The sequence below is a fragment of the Drosophila kikkawai genome, chromosome X, assembly GCF_030179895.1.
Source record: "Drosophila kikkawai strain 14028-0561.14 chromosome X, DkikHiC1v2, whole genome shotgun sequence".
Lineage (NCBI taxonomy): Eukaryota > Metazoa > Arthropoda > Insecta > Diptera > Drosophilidae > Drosophila > Drosophila kikkawai.
In genome coordinates, this window is record NC_091733.1 from 30,753,540 (window position 1) to 30,777,491 (window position 23,952).

The 23,952-nt window shown below is 41.2% G+C and overlaps 3 protein-coding genes and 1 long non-coding RNA gene across 4 annotated transcripts in view; 3 read left to right on the top strand and 1 right to left on the bottom strand.

Annotated features, from left to right (window-relative positions):
* Window positions 1-48: 48 nt before the first annotated feature.
* On the top strand, window positions 49-2,693 carry AMPKalpha (AMP-activated protein kinase alpha subunit). Its single transcript, XM_017175330.3, has 2 exons — window positions 49-369; window positions 426-2,693. Exons 1-2 carry the CDS (start codon window positions 91-93, stop codon window positions 1,932-1,934), a joined length of 1,788 nt encoding a protein of 595 aa, XP_017030819.1. The 5' UTR covers window positions 49-90; the 3' UTR covers window positions 1,935-2,693.
* An 83-nt stretch (window positions 2,694-2,776) lies between these two features.
* Window positions 2,777-4,876, bottom strand: LOC108080512 (thioredoxin, mitochondrial). The gene is made up of 2 exons (XM_017175289.3): window positions 4,524-4,876; window positions 2,777-3,330 (listed from the first exon to the last, which is right to left on the bottom strand). The coding sequence occupies exons 1-2, from the start codon at window positions 4,719-4,721 to the stop codon at window positions 3,034-3,036; spliced, it is 495 nt and encodes a 164-aa protein (XP_017030778.1). The 5' UTR covers window positions 4,722-4,876; the 3' UTR covers window positions 2,777-3,033.
* Window positions 4,877-5,539: 663 nt separating this feature from the next.
* The window catches only part of LOC138929090 (uncharacterized), a 57,972-nt gene continuing 39,559 nt past the window's right edge, over window positions 5,540-23,952 (top strand). Inside the window, exons 1-2 of the long non-coding RNA XR_011445509.1 lie at window positions 5,540-5,944; window positions 11,595-12,177. This is a non-coding gene — a long non-coding RNA (uncharacterized lncRNA). The remainder of the gene's footprint in view (window positions 5,945-11,594; window positions 12,178-23,952) is intronic.
* LOC108080535 (mucin-21) lies at window positions 12,719-19,717 on the top strand. The gene is made up of 3 exons (XM_017175334.3): window positions 12,719-12,944; window positions 16,003-16,456; window positions 16,558-19,717. Exons 1-3 carry the CDS (start codon window positions 12,739-12,741, stop codon window positions 18,004-18,006), a joined length of 2,109 nt encoding a protein of 702 aa, XP_017030823.1. The 5' UTR covers window positions 12,719-12,738; the 3' UTR covers window positions 18,007-19,717.

Below are 23,952 nucleotides of genomic sequence, written 5' to 3' on the forward strand. Positions count from 1 at the left end.
GCGATAACGACCTTACCGCCGCCACCACCCCCTCGGATTTGCACTCCCACTGGAGGAGCAGGAGGAGGAGGAGGAGGAGCTTAGCTTGCAATGCCCCAAACGAGGGCAGCGGCCGCTGAGGCGGCGGCCGCCGGCAGTGCCAATGGCCAGCCGCTGGTAAAGATTGGACACTATTTGCTGGGCGCCACTTTGGGCACTGGGACCTTTGGCAAGGTAAAGATCGGTGAACACCAAATCACGCGCGTCAAGGTGGCAGTGAAGATACTCAACCGGCAGAAGATCAAGAGTCTAGATGTGGTGGGCAAGATCCGTCGTGAGATACAGAATTTAAAGCTCTTCCGGCATCCGCATATTATTAAGTTGTACCAGGTGAGTTCCTCCTGAGAATACCATCACACCTTGATCCTGAAACTCTTCTTTTCCAGGTCATCTCCACACCCTCGGACATCTTTATGATCATGGAGTATGTGAGCGGCGGCGAGCTTTTCGATTATATTGTCAAGCATGGCAAGCTGCAGGAGCATCAGGCGCGTCGCTTCTTCCAGCAGATCATCTCGGGCGTGGACTATTGTCATCGCCACATGATTGTCCATCGGGATTTGAAGCCAGAGAATCTCCTGCTGGATCACAATATGCATGTAAAAATAGCTGATTTTGGACTCTCGAACATGATGCTGGATGGGGAGTTCCTGAGGACCTCTTGTGGCTCACCCAACTATGCTGCCCCCGAGGTTATTTCTGGGAAGCTTTATGCTGGTCCTGAGGTGGATATTTGGTCATGTGGTGTCATACTTTATGCGCTACTCTGCGGTACTTTACCCTTTGATGATGAGCATGTGCCCACGCTTTTCCGTAAGATCAAATCGGGTATATTTCCTATACCCGAGTATCTGAACAAACAGGTGGTGAATCTGGTTTGTCAGATGCTACAGGTGGATCCTCTAAAGCGTGCCAATATCGAGGAGATCAAGAAGCATGAATGGTTCCAAAAGGATTTGCCTGCCTATTTGTTTCCCTCGTCCATCGAGCAGGACTCCAATGTGATTGATACATATGCCGTGGCCGAGGTTTGCACCAAGTTTGGTGTCAAGGAGAGCGAAGTGCATAACTCTCTGCTGAGTGGGGATCCCCATGATCAGCTGGCCATTGCCTATCATCTGATAATTGATAACAAACGTTTTGCTGATGATGCCGCCAATCAAATCAATGAAATTAATAATTTCTTTGTGGCTGGATCACCGCCGCCACCTCAACCACCCATCATGGCTCCATCCATGCCGCAATCAAGCTTGGATCATCATCAGCAGCAGCAGGCGCAACCCTTGGTCACGGTGGGTGGAGGAGGAGGCACTGCAGCCAGTTCGGGCACAGCCACACCAGTACCGCCAGGTGCCACGCCAGCCGTAGCGGTGGGTACTCCTGGCAGCAGTACCATACGTCCGCATCCGGAACGTATAGCACCCATGCGTGACCGTCAGCTAGCCATGTCCGTGCAGACCTCGGGCGGGGGTGCCTTTCCCGAGAAGACGGCACGCGGTGGCACACCCATTAAGCGTGCCAAATGGCATCTGGGCATCCGTTCCCAAAGCAAACCGAATGACATTATGCTGGAGGTATACCGGGCCATGAAGGCTCTGAGCTACGAGTGGAAGATCATCAATCCGTATCATGTGCGTGTCCGACGGCAGAATGTCAAGACGGGGAAGTTCTCCAAGATGTCGCTGCAGCTGTATCAAGTGGATGCCAAGAGCTATCTGCTGGACTTTAAATCGCTGACCAACGAGGAGGTGGAGCAGGGCGATGATGTCATAATGGAGAGTCTAACGCCGCCGCCGTTGAGTGTGGCGGGTGTGATGCCGCTACAGCCGGCGGGTCATCATACCATGGAGTTTTTTGAGATGTGTGCGGCCTTGATTATACAGTTGGCGCGATGAGGAGATAGAGGAGGAGGAGTAGCAGGAGGAGCAGGTGGATAAGGAGGAGGAGCAGGTGGATAAGGAGGAGGTGCAGGTGGATAAGGCGGAGGAGCAGGAGGAGTAGAAGCAGAAGGAGGAGGAGGAGGAGGAGGAAAAGGAGCCGGAGGAGGAGGAGCAGGAGGATAAGGAGGAGGAGCAGGATAAGGAGAAGGAGCAGGTGGATAAGGAGGAGGAGCAGGAGAAGGAGCAGGAGAAGGAGGAGGAGGAGCAGGAGTCGTAGAAGTCATAGGACAAGGAGGAACTGCTTCTGCTGCTACAACTGTTGGTGGTCTTGGAATCTTCTCGGTTTTTTTCTTTGGCGGTCTGCCTGGTGACCGCCCCGAGGATTGACCCAAGGACCCTCTAAGAATCATAGGCACACAAAAGGATTCCACAAAGGAGGAGGAAGGAAGGAGAAGCTCCTCCTGGCCACCACACATCTTTCTTTGTGCAATCCTTTGTGTGATGTTTTTTAAAATTAAATTTAATTCAAGTTTTTCTCGTAATTCGAAAGTTGCCGGCTTGATAGCTTCTTCGATCTTGTTTCTATTTTCTATATACTATATATATATTTCTGTTTAAACATGTTGAGTTATTATTATTACTATTATTATTTTAATATTTTAACCGAACCAAGGAATCCATTGTCTATTTTGTATTAACGAAGCGCAGGATGTGTGTGTTGTTTAGCTTGTAATCCCTGAATAAAGCGATCCATAAATATTTTCAACATAAAAATGAGTTTCTTCTAAAGTTAAAAAAATAATAAAGCGAACCAAAAATATTTTAAAAATGAATAGAAGTTTCTTTTAAAATTTGAAAAAATATAAAAAAACAGGAATGGGAGTTTCCTTTACAGTTAAAAAAATATTTTAAAAATAATTAAAGCTATCCATAAATCTTTAAAAAATAATAAAAGTTTCTTTTAAAGTTTAGCCATAATTAAGATTAGTTTTTTTATTGCATTCTCTCTTTGTGCACTCGCTCGTTGTTTCTCTGGTTTAACAGTCTCCCGTTTTCGTATTTAAAATCATCATTAACTGTCCCTGTTCCCGCATCCCTGTAGTGGGCCTCCGCCCTACTGCTTCTGCTGCTGCTTCCGCTTCAGCTTGTCGATCAGCGTCTCAATGCTGTTGGCATCTACCAGGCCAATGAACTTGTCCACCACAACGCCATTGCGGAAGGCCAGCACCGCCGGCACGGCCTTCACCTCAAAGGTCTCGACGAGATCCAGATTTGTCTCCACATCGATCACCGCCAGATCGATCTCATTGGAGTTCTCCAGGAGTTCGAGCATCTTGGGCGTGAGTATTTTGCAGGGATCACACCATTCGGCGTGGAAGTTCACAATCACAGGATTGTCGCTGTTGATCACCTGGAGGGATATAATATATATTAGTTAATATAGTTTTTAATTTTAAGAAAAAAAAAGCTTAAAAAATAAATATTTATCATTTTAAAATATAGTAATATAATATATAATATTTTTAATTTTAAGTAAAATGCTTAAAAAATTAAATTAAATTTTAAAAAATCTTAAATAAATGTTTTTAATTTTTAAAAATATGTTTCATTTAATGTAATAAGCTTAATAACTAAATAGAAGCCTATATTTCGTTTTCTCTTTGATTAAATTATTTTTAACAGAATTCATGTATAATAATAAATAAACTTAAAAAAAAAAAAAATAATTATAATAAAAATAAAAAAAAAATATAAAAAAAAACTAATAAAAATATATACATATAATAAAAAAATAATAATAATAAGAAATAATATATACATTTTTGTTTCTAATTTACCTAGGCAAATACCGCTTAATTGTAAAAATGATGTCATTGTTACGCTGAAAATAATAAACAAAAACTGACCTCATCTTTTTTTAAGTACTAACACTTAAAAAATATATATAAAAATAAATTAAAAAATTCTACCTATAGTTTATTTATTTTTAAGTAATAAACTTCTCTTTAAAAGAAAGTCTTTCCAAAACCTGGAGTTCTCTTAGAACCATCTCCACTGGAAGATAACTTCCAGATAGCCACCCACCCTACCTCTCACGTATTTATGTATGTATGTATGTACGTAAGCACGTCATGTACTTGTTGCTACGTCATGTACATACCTGTTGGTTGTACGTCACCCACCCCAAATGAGATGTACTCAAGCATTTTACTTGTTAGTTAGTGACACCTTCTTATCATAACCACCCAGTTAATCCACCTGCAGTGGACAATCTAGAGTAGCTAGCCACACTAGTTCCTAGTTTCCAGCTGGCCAAAAGGGGTTCAAACCGGTATCCCAAATGTTTCTTGACGTTTTTTGTTATTGTTTTAGTTTTTTTGTTTTTTTTTTTTTTTTGGTAGTTCATTTGCATACACGAGCCAAAGGCCAATACACAGACACAGAGAGGAGGCCGCAGCAGCTCTCACGCACACACACTTGCAGAGCAGAGGGGCGCTGCGTCATGGGGTGGCTCCTCCCTCCTTCCACGCCAGAACTGAATCACGTAGGCCATCCAATATGCAATTCCCATTTCCCAAAGACCATTGCATAATCCTGACTCACCTTCTGATCGAACTCGTAGTGATCCTTGATGACCAGCTTCTTGTGGAGGCCCTGCGACTGTGACAGGTATTTTTGCGTGGCCCTGGCCGCCTGGGGCGCCACCCTTTGGCAGCTGCTTTGGGCGCTGGAGGCTCCACCGATCAGGCAGGCGGCAGCGGCCAGACGTGGCCCGATGCCCTCGGCGGCGATCTTCAGCATGTCGTCGTCGTCGGCGGTGTGTGGGTGTGTGTAGAGCGGGGCGGGAGCACGGATTTCGCGCGTAGTGGGAGCTGGCAGCGATTAGATTGTGTTTTCAACCAGTTTTCGTTTTTCCCTCTTTCGTTTGCCCGTCCAATGTTTGTTTATAAACTGAAGATGGCAAAGAGTTGTAATTTTGTTGTCGATTGTAGGTGGAGAAACTGGGTGAAGTGCAACTGTAAAAGGTTGTTAACTTTGATGAAAGAGCAGGCGCTGAAACGGTGCTGCCACTCTTGGGTTTTCGTAGCTGTGCGCGCCAAACGTCGTATGTGTGTGTGTGTGTGTGTGTGTGGTTTTGCTCAATAAGAGTTTTATTTTTTTAGGGAAACTGCAAGCACAAAATACAATGTTGAAATAAAACTAAGCCACATGCTAGTTGCGAAGGAGTACACTTACCCAAACACATTTACATTATCAGAAAATAAATAGAGTCATAGGTTAGGTTGGAATGTAACGGTGGTCGGATTTCCTTCTCTTACTCTCTTTTCTTACCATTTTCCTGAATCGTATTATTTCGTTTGCTCTTTTTATTATATAAACATCAGTTTTAACTTATTAACTTTAATTGAAATGCACAAAATTCTGCACTTCATGTTCTTTACCACGGCAAAGAAACTCAAATTTAATTATTGCGCGCGGTTTTGTTCTCCCTCTCTTCCTTCTACTCTCTCTCTTCTCGCTGCTTTGGCAGTGCTGCCAATTGTTTCTGTTTTCTAGCCGCGCTGCCGCCGCCAGTTGCCGTGTGTCCGTGTTATTCTTGTTTTGTTTTCTGTTGCGTGCGCCCGTGCTCGTCCCTCCGATAAAACGTCGCGCGGTTTTAGTTTAGTTAGTGTTTAGTTCGGCGCCTCCGGTGGGCCTAGTGCATATTTTTTGTTGGCTTTTTGTTTGGTTTTCGGTTCGCGTTCTCTGGCTTTTCGGCGCGCGTCCAGCGGTGAATCCTGCGGCAGCCGCCATGTCCCCAACTCACACACGCTGAAAGTCGGGCTCAGAGCGCGTCTGTGTGCTGTTCGTGTGCGCGGAGCATATGTTTGTATATGTGCATGAAGAAGGAGAAAAAGAAGCGGCGGCGGCTTGCGAAAAGTTAGATGCAAGTGTGCGGACTTGGAAAACGGAGCGAAGAAACCAAGAAGCACGAGGTGGAAGAACAAGAAACGCAAGAAGGAGGCGAAGAATCAGCGGAAAACGTGAGTTTTTGGCCAGTAAATGTTGAGAGAATCCCCAAAACCCGAGTTCCAATTGGAGTTTCAAACTGTGTCTATGTATTTGCGAATGTGTGTGTCCCTGTTTGTTTCTCTGTTTGTGTGTGCGTGTGTCCGTTTTCCACCCCAGGAGCGCGCTTGAAAATCCAAAACGCGGATTTGGACTCTCAGCCTAGATTCCTGGCGACACATTCCTCCCCTTGGAGCGTCTTAAAACGTGTTTCGGGATTTTGGGATGGCACAGCTGTTTGTGTTTGCTCATTGCTCCTTTTCTCGGCCTTTTCCTCTTCTGCTTCTTGCAGGATTTATGACATCAACACACGCTTTACACACACACACACACACAAACACAAACACTCAGGCACGGACTGAGTCAGAGCGCGAAGCTTTGTCCTTAGACCAAAGCTCTCGTGGCGTCTCGCTCTAGCGCCTGATTCGTGCTTACGGCCGAAGCCGAAGCTCAAAGCCAAGCTATTGTTGTTGTTTCTGTTGTCCTCGAATTAATTGTTATTGATTTCTGTCCTGCCTCCTGGACCGGCGCCTCTTTTAATTCTCGAATGGCCTGTTTTTGTTTTTCTTTAGAGACATTTTCACTTATTGGGAAGCAGTCTATCTCTATCTCTCTCTGTGTGCTGCCTGGCCTTTCAGGCGGAGTTAACGGTTAAAATGATCTTTGGTGCAAGGGAGCCACTCTCTTTCTCTCTCTGGCTTGCACACAGAGAAACAGTTCTAACACAAATTAAAATATTAATATTAATATCAATTTATATAACAAATAGGGATTTTTATAATATCTATTTATGTGAAATACTTAAAAATTTATACGAAAAATAGTCAAAATTATTAAAATAAAAAATATATCTTATAAAAATGTATATTAATAGTAAATAAAATAAAATTTAAATAATATAACTTTCAATTTTCTATAGATATCTGTCTACATATAATATCATGGCATCATATTAGTTAGGATCATAGATTATTTTGAACTATAAAATATTAAAAAAAATTTGTATAATAATTTATTTATATATTTTTTAAATACATATTTATATTTATTTTATTATATTATATATTTACATCATAATATGCTTGTGTTTTATTTAATTTCAAAGCTCGCTGATTGATTTGTAAAAAAAAAACTACAATACAAAACACGAAAAACAAAAAAAAAAAAGCTAAAACAAATGTTGAAGGGGGCGGAGGAGGACAAGTTTTATGATGCTTCACCTAAAAATACCGAACAGCTCATCATGTTCCCTAGACTCTGTTTAAAAAAGAAAAAAACAATGAATTTCCCCACGTTTTCCAAGTGCGATCGCCAAAACCGATTCGATCTGAACCCAAATCATCTTGAAATAGAATGAAAAATAGAGGCTCCGCCTAGCCATGAGGGGGTTTTCCTTGTCTATTTTTAGGCTCGTCTTGAGCAGGTTCCTGTGTGGCTCTGGGCTCTGGTTTTTCCTATTTTTCTTTTCTATTTGTGATCCATCTATATATAGACTGTGTTTTCGACTTCGGCTTAGCTCGGCTCGGCTCGGGTCTATTGCCCCCCTTTGGAGGCAAGGTGGCAAAGGGAAGTTCAATTACCTTTAAATGGATTATACAAACAAGCAGGAGGGTTGCCTTTGCCCCAAGGAACGGAAGCACCAGAGACACACACACACGCTCACTCAGCAGCTAGATAAAGCAGAGCAAACAGAGACACAAAGCAGAGCAGAGCGAAGCGGACTGATCTGATCCCGACTCCCATTTCCATTTTCCTTTCCCCCCACACCCCCTACACCCCTGGGCCCCGTTAAACAACTGTCAGGGCGAGGCGGCTATGCTGCCAAAAATAAATTTGAACTCGAAACGCGAGGAAAAACGTCTGCCAAGAAAAACCAACGCAACGAATTCGCCTCCAAAGACCGGCCCATGATGATGATGTCTCGGTCTCTCTCTTTGGGCCTGGGCCATCGGATGATATGGTGTGGCTATAGCCTCGAGGCTGTAGTCTGTAGATGTAGCCTGTAGCCTGTAGTCTGTAGTCTGTAGTCTATAGCTATAGCTGTATCTGTATCTTTAGCTGCGGCTGTGGCTGTAGCTGTGCCAGAACAACCCACCCAAAACCAGCCCACTGCCTTATTCTACACTAAGAGAAAGTGCCACCATGAATTCACTAATTTCCAGAAATTAATTCTAATTAATATCTAGAATTAAATTACTTTTTTCTTTATGGAAATTTTTATTAGTATTACAAGAAATTAATTAGAATTAATTAAGAAATTAATTGCAATTTATTTATTATAATATATATAATAAGATACTTACAATATACAAGATATAACCCACTCAATCATAATTGATAATTGTTTTAGAAAAAATTTCCAAATTTCACGTATTTACCGACATTTCTTGCCGTGTATTGTCGGCTAACGGCGAGGCCAGGCCTCAAGGATGGGAAGTGCATTCTCTGGCGGGGAGGTAGGTGGCCTGGCTGGGGCAGCTCTTCCAAGAGATGACGCAACGTGGCACGGGCGGAGAGAGAAGTACGTGCCCGACCTCATTAGTTTCGAGTTTCCAAAAAAATGCACGCACACCAAAGCACACACACACACACACACACACACACAGACACACGGGGAAGTAAAGGGAAAAGCCGAAAAAGCGAAAATGGAATATGGTTTTCCATACGCCATCGGGACCCATCAATTTCCATCATCGTCGAGAGAGCTTAAACAGCGGCTATTTGTAAACGTAGGCATCTGCTGGCCCCCGAATATCTCTGCGCCCAACGCCCCCCCCACCTCCCCCAGCGCCCGCTCCGCCCACTCCTTTGGCCAACAAAAACCAAAAAGCGATCCAAACCGATCTCTCGCACGGCGCGGCTCTCTGCAGCTCCCCGTTGCCCCGCTGCCGCCCTCATCGTCCACTTTGGGGCGGCTATTTTTAAAGTCGAAAATACTTTTCAGCTGCCAAGTTGCGAGATGCCAAGTACAGTTGCCTGCTCGAGCGATTGGACCAGATCAGATCAGAACGGTTTGGGTTGGGTTTCGGTTCGGTTCGGTTTGGTTTGGTTCGGAAACGGTATCCAATCGACGATCACAAGTGTACCAAAACCAGGATCTAAAGGCCAGGCAAGGTTACCCATCCAAGGTAGACTTAGAAAAGTAGATTTGTAAAATTTTTAAAGGTTATCTAAGAAGCTAATTTAGCCTTAAGATTATTTAAGCTTAACAGAAGTTTAAAGTTTAAGGATTTTTCTTAGAAATTAAGGTTTTAAATAAATAAAAATGGAATTTATAGCTTAAAAACTAGACTTGGTTAGCTCTTAGGTTGTACTCTTTTAAGCTTACTTGAGGACTTGTAGGGGTTTCTAGTAAAATTAAGTAGGATGTACAAAAACCTATAACTATTTCATATAATATAGCGTATCCTGAGACTTTTAGAATAGAAAGATATCATTCTAAGCTCTAACATATCTTAAAGATGCACGTTTTTTTCTGATACTTTTTAAATTTATATAAATTAAGAGCTCTTTTTTGGAGCTTTCTTAAATCTTTACTACATAACCTTTAACTTTTTCCCTATCTCAGTCTCAGAATATCCTTAAAAGTTTCCCTGGCATGATAGATTTATCCTATAATTCTACACAAGCTCTCTGTCCAAACTCCTCGATCTCAAAGGAAAGCTATAGATGCCGGGATACCCACGAAGCCTTCCTTTTGACTGGTTTTTCTTTTGTTTTTCCTTGCCTGCCTGGCGCTGCTTTTCACTTGGCTGTGACTGTGATCGAGTGTTGGTCTCTGTGTGTGTGTGTGTTTGCAATGTAAAAATTGTTTTTCCGAAGCTCCGCTCTTTGCCTCGCTGGCTCTCTTTCTCTCTCTCTCCCTGTCTCTGCCTGGGACAGACACTCAGATACAGATACGGATACTTGGATACTAAGGCGCAGGCATCGGCGCACAGTCACGGGCACAGATACAGATGCGCGACGGTAGAGCAGAACTTTCGGTTGGAAATTTGCCAACCCCTCATGGCGCTTTCCAACGCAACAACGATCAGCTCGACCCCAATAGAACGTGCACCTTCGCAAGAGACGCAGGGTGGTGGGATGGCGGGGGATTACGCGGACGTGGCCAACAGGCTGCGACGGCGGCTGCTGCTGCTCGGACCGCTCGAGTCTCGGTATTCTGTGGCTGAATTCCGAATTCGCCTTTCAGTATCCAATTAGACTGCGACGGCTGCTCTTTGAGTGCGGCCGAAAAGAACGGAGCGCAAAAGAAACGGAATCTAAAATCTAAATCGGAATCGGAGAAATCTAAGACTCTAAAGCGGAATCCCAAAACAAAATCGGCTCAGTATACTCGGGTAAGGCTCTCGCTCTCGCTTAGCTCCCAGGTTCTATTTCCGTTTCTTTACACCATTTTTGTTTTGAGGGAGGAGGCGGCGGCGGTGGCACCTCCTCCTCCTCCTCCTCCTTCTCCCCCTCTGCAAGCCCTGTGTTCTTTCCTTTTTTTTTGTCTTGCTTTTCCTAAGATTTTTCACGATTTTCCACGGCTGCTGCGGCTGTGGCTGCTGTTTATTTGTAATTGCCGAGCAGAGATCTGCGTCTTCTTCTTTATTGCTCGAATTGTTTTCGATTCGTCATAAGCATAACATATAGCCCCAAAGCTATACACGTCTATATCTCTATATATATATCTCAAGAATCTGGCTGCGTTGCCGGTTCGTTGAAACGTTCCTTGAATCACCTTGATTGGTTTTGGGTTGTCTGAACATCCTTAAGACGAGCTTGCTGGGAATTGGGTTGATTTTTATAGAAATACAAGGAATATATAGTCTAGTCCTGGAGGAGGGCTTGAGGATATTAGGGGTTGAGTAAACTCAAGGGATTTATGGAAAATCCTGAAGGTTTAATAAAGGTTTTGAAGGTTTTTTAAACTGTTTGAAGGTCCTGTAAATTTAATTAAAAATTAAGAATTCCAAATACTCAAATTCCAACTCAAAAGGATAATCTTTCCTTTATATCCTTGCTGAACTTTAAGGTTCAGGGATGTATAAGTTTATATAAACCCTCTAGTAACTTCACATATATCCAAACTATCTATATAATTAGCAAACTCCCAGATCCTTGTTGAAAATATATAAGGAAGAAAGTTTTTTTTCTGGGCCAACACACTAAAGCTTCGTTATCGAGTCCGTTGGATCTAGAGTAATATGGTGCCGTGGTTCGATGGTTTCAGGTTGCTCGGCGGCACTTGTTGGCACCACTGAGTCACCCAGTCCAAGTTCTCGTGGAGCCACAAGCCCACCTTAAGGCGATAAGATAGTGCCCCAGGGCAGCCATTCATCCAGATTAGATATTAGTTTCAGTGCGGTCTCAGCCAGGGGTTTCGATAGAGCAGGTTCTGATCTGGCCAGATAAGGGAAGCTCCACGCTTCTCCCTTCTTCTGTGTCTGTGTATCTTTCCCTGCGCTTTTCCCTTTTGCTTTTTTTTTTTCTCGGAAAATCCACCTTTCTCCCCTCCCCACCCCAACCCACCACCACCACCACCACCGATCTCTTGCTGCTTTTCTCAGTCTCTGCTGATGTTTACGTTTTGGCTTGTTTTTGTATTAACAAATTCGTTTCTCTGCGTATTTTTAATTTTAGTCCAAGGTTTGAAACAACAACTACAACGACAGCCAAGAAGTGGACAAGAGGAAGAGGAGGACAAGAAGGAGGAGGAGGAGAAGTAAAGAAGAAGCGTAGCGTGTTCAGCTATAAACGATATCAAAACCAATAGGAAGGAAACGCACACAAAGAACCCAAAGACAAAGTCTTCGTCGAGTCCAAAAAAAAAAAAAAAAAGAGAGAGGGGAAGAGAGAGTACGCCAAGAACGAAGAACGGAGCGTTGTGAAGAGAGTGTGTCTGCTGTAAAGAGAAGAGAAAAGAAAGACGAAGACAGTTGCTGGCGGTCAGCGACGTTGGACAAGACGCCGTTGAAAAGAAAATATTGCGCATACGCCGCGTGAACCGAAGGTAAAGAACAACAAGCCGCCCCGCGCTCTTCTTTCAACCGTTAAAAGGATAGTTAAAACAAAAAAAGCCAGCTCAAAGAAAATCAGTCTGTGAAAGTGTCTATTAAAAGCAGAAGGTGCTAAAGGAGCAGCAGACCCGAGGAGAAAAATCACACTGGAGGAGGTCAGTGTGACAGGGAAACAAATTTCAAACTGCAGCCGGCTACAAATCCAGGTGAGTACTGTTCTATGATTTTTAAATAAAAGAAACGTTAGCAGGTTAAAAGAATAGGTAATCCTTAGGGATTAGGAGAACTTGAAAGAAGTGTGAATAATAACTATGGTGATGGTACTATATCATTTGTTTTAAGCCTAAACTCTGCCTTACATTACCAGAAAATATAGATTGATTTCTAGAAATATATATAAAAGATATATATATGTATCTAGAACCGTTGCATTTTGCACACCTTTCATATAATGCGCCACTCGAAGCTGAGCTTTTCTGTGCCGCCTGCCTTGTGGGAACCTCAAGGGGATCTCCTCAAACTTCGATTCCCGAGCCACTCAGTTCTCAGTTTTTAGTTCCCCGGTCTCCGATCTCATGTCTCAGGTCTCAGCTTTGCCCAAAAAGAGATTGCGCAACGGCACGCTCACTCGCTCGCACTCGCACTGGGAAACCCAAGAGCGGAGTGCGAGCGCTGTCCGATTCCGATTCCCTATTCCGATTCCCCCATTGCTCTGACAGTAAAAATTGTCAACTCAAGCGCTGCGGTTGGCGAGACGCTCGGGGAAAATGCGTCCACAGAGCGGCGGTGGCGGCAGAAAGCACGCGCGGATTACCATTGCCACAAGGGGGGTACCACCACCACCACCACCACCACCACAGAGAAGGGGCAGGTCTCAGCGTAGAAGTCAACATCCCCATCATCATTCAGCCACGGTGGTGATCACGAGGAAAAGCGGCCGAAGACAGTCAACGACTACGATCGGGCAAGGCAGGTGCGTTGGGAAACGTTTAGAACCGAACTTCATTCAGGTTGCACCCCTTATCAAAGTACAAACAAAGCCAATTAGAACTTGAGACTTGCTCAACCCGATGGCACCTCCATATATATATATAAATACATATATATATAATTATATATATATGAAGTTGTTGTGGAAGAGGCAGAGCTTCACACTCCCCTTACGTTGTTAACCTCCCTAAAACCGACGAACCCAACTGGGCTCGCTTTTATCAGCGGCTTATCAGTAAATAATTCCACCTGTTGGTGCGGCTTGCGGGAGTGTATGTGTGTGTGTGTGTTTGTGAGATAACTCGAGGTGAGGTATCGCATTAAGCAACGCTTGTGTGGGTCCCCAAAAAGCAAACTTTGCTTGTTTGCACTGCTCAGTTGCGCTGGAATGGAAGCCCCATTGCCAGTGGATTTTGTAGATAACCAAAACGAAACCCACACTTGTACTCACACACACGCACACACACACGCCGAGCACCCTTACACCCGCATAGGGACAGATACAGATACAGATACAGTCTGCCTCAAATCTTATCTTAAAACTTGACTCGACAGCGGCGCAGTGACGCAGACGCTTAGCAATGCTGTCCGCTTTCGATTCCATTGCTCAGACACTGCGCCAGTTTATCGGGCAATCGATCATAGTTTTTTTTTTGTTTATTGTTTTTTTATTTTTGAGAATTAATTAAGGGTTCTAGCAACCTAAATTCACACCTCAACTCACTATTCCCTGTTTCAAGTACAGCCTGTAAGCCAACATTGTAGATAAGATTTTGCTTTTGTAGGTTATATTCCTTGTTATACAACAAGAGCATTCATGTTTGCTTTTGTGACTGTACTTTTCATTATATTTATTTATTTATTTTTAAGCTTACTCCTTTTTGGTGTTGGGTTTTTTTAACCTTAAGTTTACTTTCTTGTAAATTGATTAATATTTCACAAAACCTTGTAAAAACTTTATAGGCCTCTGTTAATTTTTTTTTTTGTACTAATTTTTAAAGTATTTTTTAAGACTTTGATCCTGGTTTCTGATTTCTCTAAATTTATGTTTGATCTTTCCATTTTTCTTGGTCCTTGATTCTCTTAAGTTTATATTGTCAATTCATTAATTAAAACGGCTTGTGTGGGATTATTTACAGTTATTTCCCCAATTCAATTTCAGCCCCAGTCCTCTCCCTCTCCCTCTCCCTCTTCCTCTTCCTCTCTCTTTTTGGCTCTTTCTGGGTCTGTCCCTGTAGTTCTCCTTTGCAATTCCACACGTCAGCTTATGGTGTCGAGGTTTTACAGTTTCGGTTTCCAGTCTCAACCCCAACTTTGTTGCAGCTTGAGAGCGGCTGTAAGTGTGTTTGTGCCTGTGCATTTATTTATAAACTGCGCTCACTGTTGGGGAGCTTCTGTGCCTTTGCCGTACCCCCTCGCTCGCTCTCGCTCTCTCCTTCGCTTAGCAGTATTGTGTTCTTGAGCTTCTTCTTATTCTTTTTCGCCTCTTTGCACGGTTTGTTGTTGTAAACTCGGTTTCAAGCTTTAATTACGTCTCACACACTCGCTCGCGCATGCTTTTATTTGCAAAACAGTCGAACTCATTCAGGCCCAGCTGTTGTTGCTGTGAGTGTGTGTGTGTGTGTGTGTGTGGACGAAGATGGGAGGTGCAGGAGGTGGGCAACAGTCTCTTCTCTCCTTTACGGTTCTTCTTCTGCGGCGGCTGCTGCTGCTTCTTCCTCCTCTGCGCGGTTTCCTATTTTTGTTTGCCCAACGTCGACGTCGCTGCCCCTAGAGTGTGGTGTATGCCGCTGCTGCACTCCAACGGTACTTTCTGAGCGTGCCCGAATTCGAATTTCAAATTCAGTCGAGCTTTGCGCCTCATCGCTGCCGCTCGCGAAGTTAGTCGCGCGTTCGTTTAGTACGTTCGCACTCTCCCTCTCTCGCACTCACTTTTTCTAGTCTCCACTGTGCTACACTCCACACCGCTCGCTGAGTTCTCTTCGAAACCCCGACTCCTACTCTCTCTCCCTCTCGCGCGCTTGCTTCGTTCGGTTCTTGTCGCGCCCATTGCCACCCACTTTTCTTTGCCCGTTCGCCGGCTTTGGCGCGGCCTCAAAACGTGAGTACCACCCCCACCCTTCTTTACCCCCACCACTACTCACTGTATCTGTATTGTTTGTGTGTGTGTCAGGGAGAGTTTCACGCTAATCTCCAGTTTGTGAGATTAGATATCGGGACACACACTCAGCAGCGTTTTTCTTTTTGCCTGCTGCTCCATCCTTGCGCTACTTGGGTTTGGGGGAGAGAGAGAGAGGGAGAGCCACAAGCAGCTTAGAGAGAGATACATCTCTCTGATCCGGGAATCCTGGAATATTGTGAGCCTGCGCCACCAGCTTCTCACTCGCACGCCTGAGTCCTCTTATGCGCCTGTGTGTGTGTGTGTTTTGCTGGGGCCCATATGCTTGCCTGTGTGTGTGAGTGTGTGTCTCAATTGCGTCTGCTTTGTTTTTATTATTTTATTAATTAAAGAACGGCATAGACCACAACAATAGATATTTATGTACATAGATTTATATATAGAATGATATATAGAATGATAGAATGTGAAATTTGTCAGTTTTAGATTCCAATTGGAGTGCTTGAAAGCTTTTTCAATTGGAATCCTTTTTTTTTAAAGATTTTTTCATAAATACCCCCTTCCCCTCCATACTGATGTAAATCCCCTTTTTTTTAAAGATATTTTTTTCATAAATACCCCCTTCCCCTCCATCCGGAGTTTATGATGTAAATCCCTTATTTAATTATTAATTAAATGAAATACATTGTAAATAAAATAAGATTTAATTAAGGCGCACCAGAGATGACTTTTTTTGCAATGTAAATCGATTGTACGTATTTGTTTAGGCTTTGAAATCGATTTCACGATAGGCAGCAACTTCCTTTTTGAGGTGGAATGGCGATTGAAATGGAGGCGCCACCGCAAAAATCGAATAGCTTTGTCTTACCTGTCAAATCAATTTCACCTGTAATGTAATCCCCCCCGATATTCCCTTCTGCAGCTTCACGACGTCGTCGTCTTGCAAACGGCTGAAAATGGAGAAGACTCCCCGGTACACGCAGCGGGAGCGCAATATGGTGCTAAGCTATGCCGCCCAGTACAAGGACGTGATCGAGAACAAGCGCACCGATGCCGAGTCCAATCGCAAAAAGGATGAGGTATGGCTACAGATTGCCAAGGACTTCAATTCGAAGGTCTATCATCAGCGCAGCGCCAAGCAGCTACGTCAGCTTTACAAAAACATGAAGCTCCTGCTCAAGAAGGATCTGTGCGGCGAGGACAAGAGCAATCACTCGTTTATGGATCTCCTAAACACACTCTCGCAGCAGGAGTCCGTTGCCCAATACATTGCCGAGCAGCTGTCACCGGAGGGAGCGGGCGGCGGTAAACAGGGAGGTCCTGGCGTTCAAGGGAATGGTCATCATGGCGATGACTTTGATGACTCCAAAGTGGGGGTAAGTCCAAACGCACACAAACACAAACACAAACACACAACAACAATAACAACAAATTGAATTTTTACTAACAATAACACATAATTTTTTTAAACTTTCAGCTTTATATCGAAGGCATGGACACGGATGTGATCGTCATCAAGTCGGAAACAATCAGCGACAACGAGCAGACAGACAATGGCATGGATTGCCTGGACGATGACGATGATGATGATTGCCTGAGCCCCAAGGCGCCGGAAGTGTGCCTGGAGGAGGAGGATGATGTCCTGTTTCCCACAGATCTACGCCAGCTTCAGGTAGCATCCTCTGGTCCCGGTGGAGTCAACTCCTCATCCGCTTCCTCCTCTTGCCTGCCCGGCAACAACAACAATAACAACAACAATGGAGGATCCTTAAATGATCCCTTACGCCGTGCCGCCGCCAGCTCACCGGTGTGCTCTACCAAAACATCCGCGAGTTCCAGCGGTAGCTATGTTTCCACATCCAAACCGGACATTACCATTCAAACGGTGGGACACATACGTGTGGGCAGCTTTGCCAATATTAACAAGACGCCACAGAATGGCAATGGTGCTAGCTCCTCGAGTGGTGCTTCAGGGATCTCGCTTAGCAATGGCATAACCAGCGGTTCTAATGGCTCTGTGCTTCCCTTGACAGCGGAACAAGTCCAACAGCATACGCTTCTCAATGGCCTGGGTCTGTCCGCCGTGAATCCGCCACAGTCACTGCAGGCTGCCATCAATGTGGCCACAGCATTTGTGTCTGCCACTTCATCCTCGGTGGCTGCTGCTGCTGCTGGCACCAATCGTCGCACACCGCCCACGCTTCAGTTGCCGCGTCTTCAGAGGGGTAATAACAATAACAACAACAACAATGCCGCTGCCACATCCGTGGGAAACGGCAATACAAACAGCTCTTCCGGTTTACATAGCAATGCCAATGGAGTGCAGCTACTGCTCAATGGGAATCATCATCACCAGCAACAGCAGCAGCAGCAGCACCAACATCATTCTCATCATCATCCTCACCTGTCGCGGGACAAGACCGGCGGCGTGGCTATTGGAGCAGCTGGCAGCTTTAATGGCTACAATGGTCTAGCGGTGACGGTGCCCTGCGGTAACCTAAATACCAGCAGTGGAGCAGGAAGTGGTAGTGGCATTAGCAGTGCCAACAGCAGTGGCATCAATTTGGTTAATAATACGGCAGGCAGCGGTGAAGGAACCGGACGAGGGGTAAAGAGACCGCATCAGGATTTAATGGACTCGCTGAAGATTGAGGAGGCGCAGCGAAAGATAGATCTGCTCAATGCCCAGACCGATTACTGGCTAACGCTGACGCGCAAGATCAATAGCCAGGAGGGAGGAGGACCTTTCTCAAATCCGGCATGTCCGTGTCACTTTCCGGGCGCCAGCTTTCTTTCACCAGCTGTGGTACAAGCTGCTGCCGCCGCCGCCGCTGCTAGTGCCTCGTCCTCCTCCGCCGCCGCCGCAGTCGCCTCCTCTTCATCCGGATCCGCGAATGTTAAGCCAACGCAGGACAGCGGCAGCTAGTCCTCAGCGAAAGGGGGCGGCACTAAACTTGGGAATAATGGCCTGGTGGGGATTTTATGGAGCGATATTGAGAGCAGCAGCAGCAGCAGCAGCAGCGACATTATCTCCATTGTGGATATTGATGATGAACGGTCGGTGGATGTGGATGAGGAGGAGGAGGAGGAGGAGGAAGAGGATCAGAATCCCACCGACGACGACGACGATAGCCAGGCCATTAGAGATTTAATGCTGCCCAATGTAGATGAGGATGACTCACAGGATGCCTTGGTCAAGGATGTGGGCGTGGTGGGTGTAGCAACGCCACCACCCACAACAGTCCACGAATCTTCGCCGCCGCCGCCAGCAAAGCGCTTGAAGCGCCAGGAAGGAGGTGCCGCCAGTTCAAGTTGTAGTTAAGCATGCCAGGCAGCCCTTATCCTTACCCTTACCTTAATCCTTACTCCTTAATCCTATCCTACCTTAGCCATTACTATTTACTATATTTATTTACGTCTAGTTTTTGAGAGTGCCAAAAAGAAGGAGCAGAAGGAGTAGGAGTAGCCATCAATGTTAATGCTTGCCAAAGGACCAAAAGGCTTAGGCCAAGGTCATATAACCACTCGCCGCAAAAGCCCGCTATTTATTTGCTAACCTAAAATACACATCCTAGAGTTAGTAAATTTTTTTTTTATTTTTTTAGACTGTTTTTTTTAAAGGTAATTTTTTGTAAAGATTTTTTGTTTAATTTTTGTTTAACTTTTTTTTTTTTTTTTAATATTTAATGTGTTTAATAATGTTAAGTATTTTTTTTTAAGGGGGGGGGGAAGAGAGCTGCAACCAAAAAAGAGAGAAAAAACACAAAACAAAATGGAAAAGAAAATCTTTACTTTGTACATTTTACCTTGTAACAAAATTTAGACTTAAAAAGAAAAAAAACACAAAAACTTACTTAATTAGCAGAAGAGAAGTTGAGAGAAAACAAAAAAGAAAAACGAAAACTGTACAAATGTGGTTCCTAATCTAGTCCTTAAACGAAACAAAGAAGAAGAACAGAAGAAAAAATAAGAAAAGAAATGAAAACAAAATCGAAGCAGAAACAAGAAAGCAAAAATTGTTATGCAAAAGCCGTGAAGTGAACTTGTGTATTATTTTTATATATTTAATATATATATTGTATCCCTTTCCTGCTCCCCATGCCCACCTAATCCAAAAAACGCATCCAAAGAACACTGTAGCTAATTAATTGTACTTAAAAAAAAACAAAAAACAAAAAACCCAAGTCTGTACAAAAAACGGGGGAAGAACCGAACCAGTGAAAAGTAGAGCTGGAAAACAATCGATGTTTTTGAAGTAAACATCGATGTTTCATCGATGTTTCATCGATTCGATGAAAGATTAATGATTACTTTCCAAACATCGATTCTTTTCCAGCTCTAGTGAGAAGAAAGAGAAGTACTTAGTTCCCTTGGTGGAGCAGGAGAACCTTGCTAGTCTAGTCGTCGCTGCATAACTGTATTTTAGTGTAGTTATTGCTAATTGTAATGTGTAAAATACAAAAATATTTGCCAGTAACACCCCCAGTAATCACAATTTACAAAGAACACACAAAACACGAGAACACAAAACAAAAAAAAAAAACAAAAAAAAAACAAACAAACAAAAACCAAAACTTTATACAACTTTTGTAAACAAACAACTTATTAATAAAACAATGAATTTACTTTGTGGCCTAGCCAGAGCGTTTCCATTTTTATTAAAATTTCTTTATTTACAGAAGGTAAATTTAATGTTGTAAGTCATCGATATCGACATGGCAATCGAATTTCCAATGGCATTCCAGTGTAAATTAAAACCATGGAAGCGACGTTCACTCTTTTTGCTGTTCATTTTTTGTTCAATTTGTGTTTGTTCACTATGTTTGGATTTGTTTTTATTTTATTTTATTTTTTGTATTTATTTGTGTTATTTTTTTTTGTATTTATTTGTATTATTTTTTTTTTTTGTATTTATTTTTATTATTATTTTTTTTGTATTTATTTGTATTATTTTTTTTTTGTATTTATATTTTGTTTATTATTTTTTTTTGTATTTATTTTTATTTTTTGTATTTGTATTTATTTTTCTTTTATTTTTTTGTTGTATTTATTTTTATAGTATTCTTTTTTGTATTTATTTTTGTATTTATTTTTATTTATTTTTTATTTATTTTTTATTTATTTTTCATTTATTTTTAAATTTATTTTTAATTAATTTATTTTTTTTAATTTATTTATTTTTATTTGTTTTTCTTTTTATTTAATTTTTGTTTAATGTTAACAATATCATTATGTTTATTAACAACTACCCCGTTTACCTCTAGCCAAGGATGGAAATGTGTAAATGTTCATTTCAGATATATTATCTTAACAAAGGTTTTTAAAAAAGTAAAAATATTCAATAGTTTTTTCAGTGTAATGGCAATCGACAAAAGATATTAAATGAAAAAACATTCCAAAACTCAAAAAAGGTGAACCGTCATGTAATGGCATGAAGTTTACAATTAATAAAAAAATTTAATAAAAACATCTAAAACATTTTTTATAAAATCCCGCTAAAAAAATAAATCGACACGTTCTTAAAGCTTTAGACATGATTAAAGAAAGGTATTAAAATACGATAGTAAAAAAAATAAAAAATAAAAACATCGAAAACATTTATTCATAAATTCCCCAAAAAATAAATAGACGCGTTTTGAAAGCATTCACATATAAAAATAAACAAAAATAAAAATGTCAATAAAAATAATAATAAAATATATATGGGTCCTTCTGACATTCTAAAAAGGTAAACCGCCACGTGCTTAAATTATAGGCATTTATTTAATGCTCCTTTCGAAATCCCAAAAAAATCAATAGACACGTTCTGAAGGCCATAGAAAATCTGAGAAATTTAAAATAAAATAAAATAAAATAAAATAAAAGAAAAAATAAACTAGCATTTCGTTAATGCTCCTTCTGACATTCCAAACATGTCTGAAAATATTTAAATAAAGAACACAAAAGAAAAACTAAAAAAATAAAAATAAAATTTGGAATTTCAAAGAAAGTCAACTAGACTGGACGAGGCCTGGAAATAAAATGAACAAATCTGGGGAATGAACGCCCTGACATTAGGTATCAGTGTTGACAGTTTAGCTTTCAGTCTAGAATCTAGCCTACTTGTTTTTAGTAAATTTTGTTATGTTCATTTTTTCAAATATTTAAATTCAAATATTACTGAGCAGGGAATCGTTAAGAAAAATATGTTTCCCGTGACTCAAGGTCGGGAAATATTAATATTTTAAAACGTTACGATTGTTTTATTTATTTATTAATTTTTCAAGGTGTGAAAATGATATTATAGCAAACATTTTTATACATTTTCTAAAACTTTTTTTTGTATATTTCTGAAATTTTATTTGTAATATTTTTTGTTTGTATAATGTATAAATAATATATAATTATTTTTATATTATATAAATTTAACCATAATTTGTTATAATTATGGTATAGCAAGGTTTCAAACCACCGAAATATACTTTAAGACTAAAAAAGCAAAGTGTGTATACACTGTCTAACCATTATCTAGCTGTTATCGATAGTTTTTGAATTCAAATTCAAATTTGAATTCAAATTAGGCGGCTTCTTTGCCTTATTTCTCTTCTATTTTTAGCCTTCCAAAATTAGTTACAATTAGCTCTCTTGGCCTGCCACAAATCATAATTAGTCTGCGCGCTGAAAGCTTCCCCTAGGCATGCCTTATATTATTTATTTTTATTTATTTGGCTTAACCCCCCTCAACTCTTGGGTATTTTTGCTTTCGCTTACTTAAAAATAATCACACTTTTAAATTTTATTGCCAAGGCACGCTGCTAGCTTGTTGCTGTTTGTTTTTCCTGCCATTTTTTTTGTTTTCCAGTCTGTTAAGGGTTATGAGAAGCGTGCTGGCATGCGTTTCGTTTTCGGCTCGCATTCTGGGGGTGGGGTGGCAAGGGTTAATGGCCCTGGCGCCTGCGGGGGCTTGTTTAGAGTCTCATTAGCATGCTGCCATTTGATTGCTGTTTTTTTTTCCTTCTCGTTTTTGTTGTTTGTTAGCTCGCCTTTCAGGTGTATGCCGGCGAGCGTCTTGAAACGGAAAATACAGGTGACAATTTCCATATAAATGGGGGGACTTCAGGTGTCTATAATATACCTTTGAATACCTTTGAGTTTTGAGCTTTTTTTTTAATGTTTGTTTCTAAAATAATAATATATTTATATATTTAAATAAAAATAGCTACGGTTTGGAAATCAATTGAGAAGCTGCCAAAAAGTATGCAATATTATTGAAACACATTTTTTGACCAAGATTTAAAGCGAAAATAAAACCCAGAGGATGCAGTCGGCATTTTTTTCTTTGTAATATTTGTCTTGGAATTTTTAATAAAAATAAACATATTACAATATTTTGTCAAACTTTTTTTTTAATGGTAAATTTTTTTTTATTTAATGAAAAATTGGCTGTCACAATTTTTATGATATTAAATCTACGGTTTTTGAATAATTTGTACTAAGCTAGAATTAGTTATTTATTTATTTGTTAATCTTTATATGAAAAAATGCAATTTTTACGTTTTTTTTTAATATTTATTTTCTTAAAATTAAACAAAAATAATAATGTTAAAAAATATTTTAATATGTAACAAAAGATTTTTCTTTTTGATTTCTGTGAATTTTCATTTCAAATATATTTATAAAAAATAAAACATAATATTTTTTTTTTAGTTGCCTTTTGTTTTTCCTTCCCTGCTGTTGTTGTCTCTTCTATCTCTCGCTCCATTCTCGCAGCGAATGGCGTGTGCTCCATCATTAGTGCCGTTACTTTATGTCCTTCCGTTTTGGTATTCGTCCTCGTCCTTGTCCTCCCGCTCTCCCCACACCCCACTTTAGCTACCAATGCTTGCCTGCTTTTTGTCCTTTCGCCACTTTTGGTGCGTCTTTTGGACATTTCAGTGAACCTCTGCCCGGGCACCGCTCTCTCTCTCTCTCTCTCTCTCTCTCTCCCTCTCTCGCCGAATGTCCTTACGGCATCTCCTTTATCCTTCCATTGTTGTTCGCCTGGCACACAATGTTGACAATTAAGTTAAACTTGTTTTCTTACTTCGTTTCGTTACGTTTCGCCAATTTCGCTGTCCACGGTTCCCTTCTAAAAGTCAAAGTCCTGTCGTCTGCGGCTGATGTGGCTGATAATTATGTGCCCCTCCTGCATGGACTTTTGGACAAAGGACATGCTCAAAAAAATCAAGAAAGCAAAGAAAAAAAAAACTCGATTAAAATCACGAATTTCAGACGCAGAACTTAATTTAATTAGAGCCAAAAATGCGCTACAGAAAAATGAAATAAACTATCAACTTTTTTTGGAATATATAAAATATAAAACCACACAGTTTCCACGAGGATTTTATTTCGCCCGAAAAGTTGCCCGAAAAGTAGGCAAAACTATTTTAACTGTGAAAATTAGCTTAGCTTGGCTTTAAGGCATTCTTTTTTAGAGTTTTTTTTTCTCGAGTTTTTAAGCTAAATATTAAAAAGTTTTCTACAAAAGATATATTCTAAAAAGAAATTTATTTAGATTTAAGAATTTTTTAATTTTAGTTTAATTTTTAAGGTATTTTTAGTTATATTTTTTCAGTGCCAGGACAATGCTCAACACTAAAGCATTTCAATTCTATGTTTTCTCTTGTTTTTTTTTGTTTTATTTTTTTTCTTAGGTTTTCTTTATTAATTTTTTTTTTTTGCTTTTGATTTTCTTTTTTTTTTTTTTTTTGCTTTTGATTTTCTTTTTTTTTTTTTTTTGGCATTGTCTGCATGCTGGTCATTTTAGCCGGCTTCCCTCTTGTATATTGTTGACGTTTTGTTAACTTGTTTTTTCCTTGCTCTTTGCTGGCTTTTTGGCTGGCTTTGGTCCTTG

Coding starts and splice junctions, on each gene's coding strand:
- AMPKalpha (XM_017175330.3), top strand. CDS start 91: ATGCCCCAAACGAGGGCAGCGGCCGCTGAGGCGGCGGCCGCCGGCAGT. Junction 370..425: donor ATATTATTAAGTTGTACCAG/GTGAGTTCCTCC, acceptor CTTCTTTTCCAG/GTCATCTCCACACCCTCGGA.
- LOC108080512 (XM_017175289.3), bottom strand. CDS start 4,721: ATGCTGAAGATCGCCGCCGAGGGCATCGGGCCACGTCTGGCCGCTGCC. Junction 3,331..4,523: donor ACTACGAGTTCGATCAGAAG/GTGAGTCAGGAT, acceptor ATATCCCTCCAG/GTGATCAACAGCGACAATCC.
- LOC108080535 (XM_017175334.3), top strand. CDS start 12,739: ATGCGTCCACAGAGCGGCGGTGGCGGCAGAAAGCACGCGCGGATTACC. Junction 12,945..16,002: donor ACTACGATCGGGCAAGGCAG/GTGCGTTGGGAA, acceptor TCCCTTCTGCAG/CTTCACGACGTCGTCGTCTT. Junction 16,457..16,557: donor TTGATGACTCCAAAGTGGGG/GTAAGTCCAAAC, acceptor TTAAACTTTCAG/CTTTATATCGAAGGCATGGA.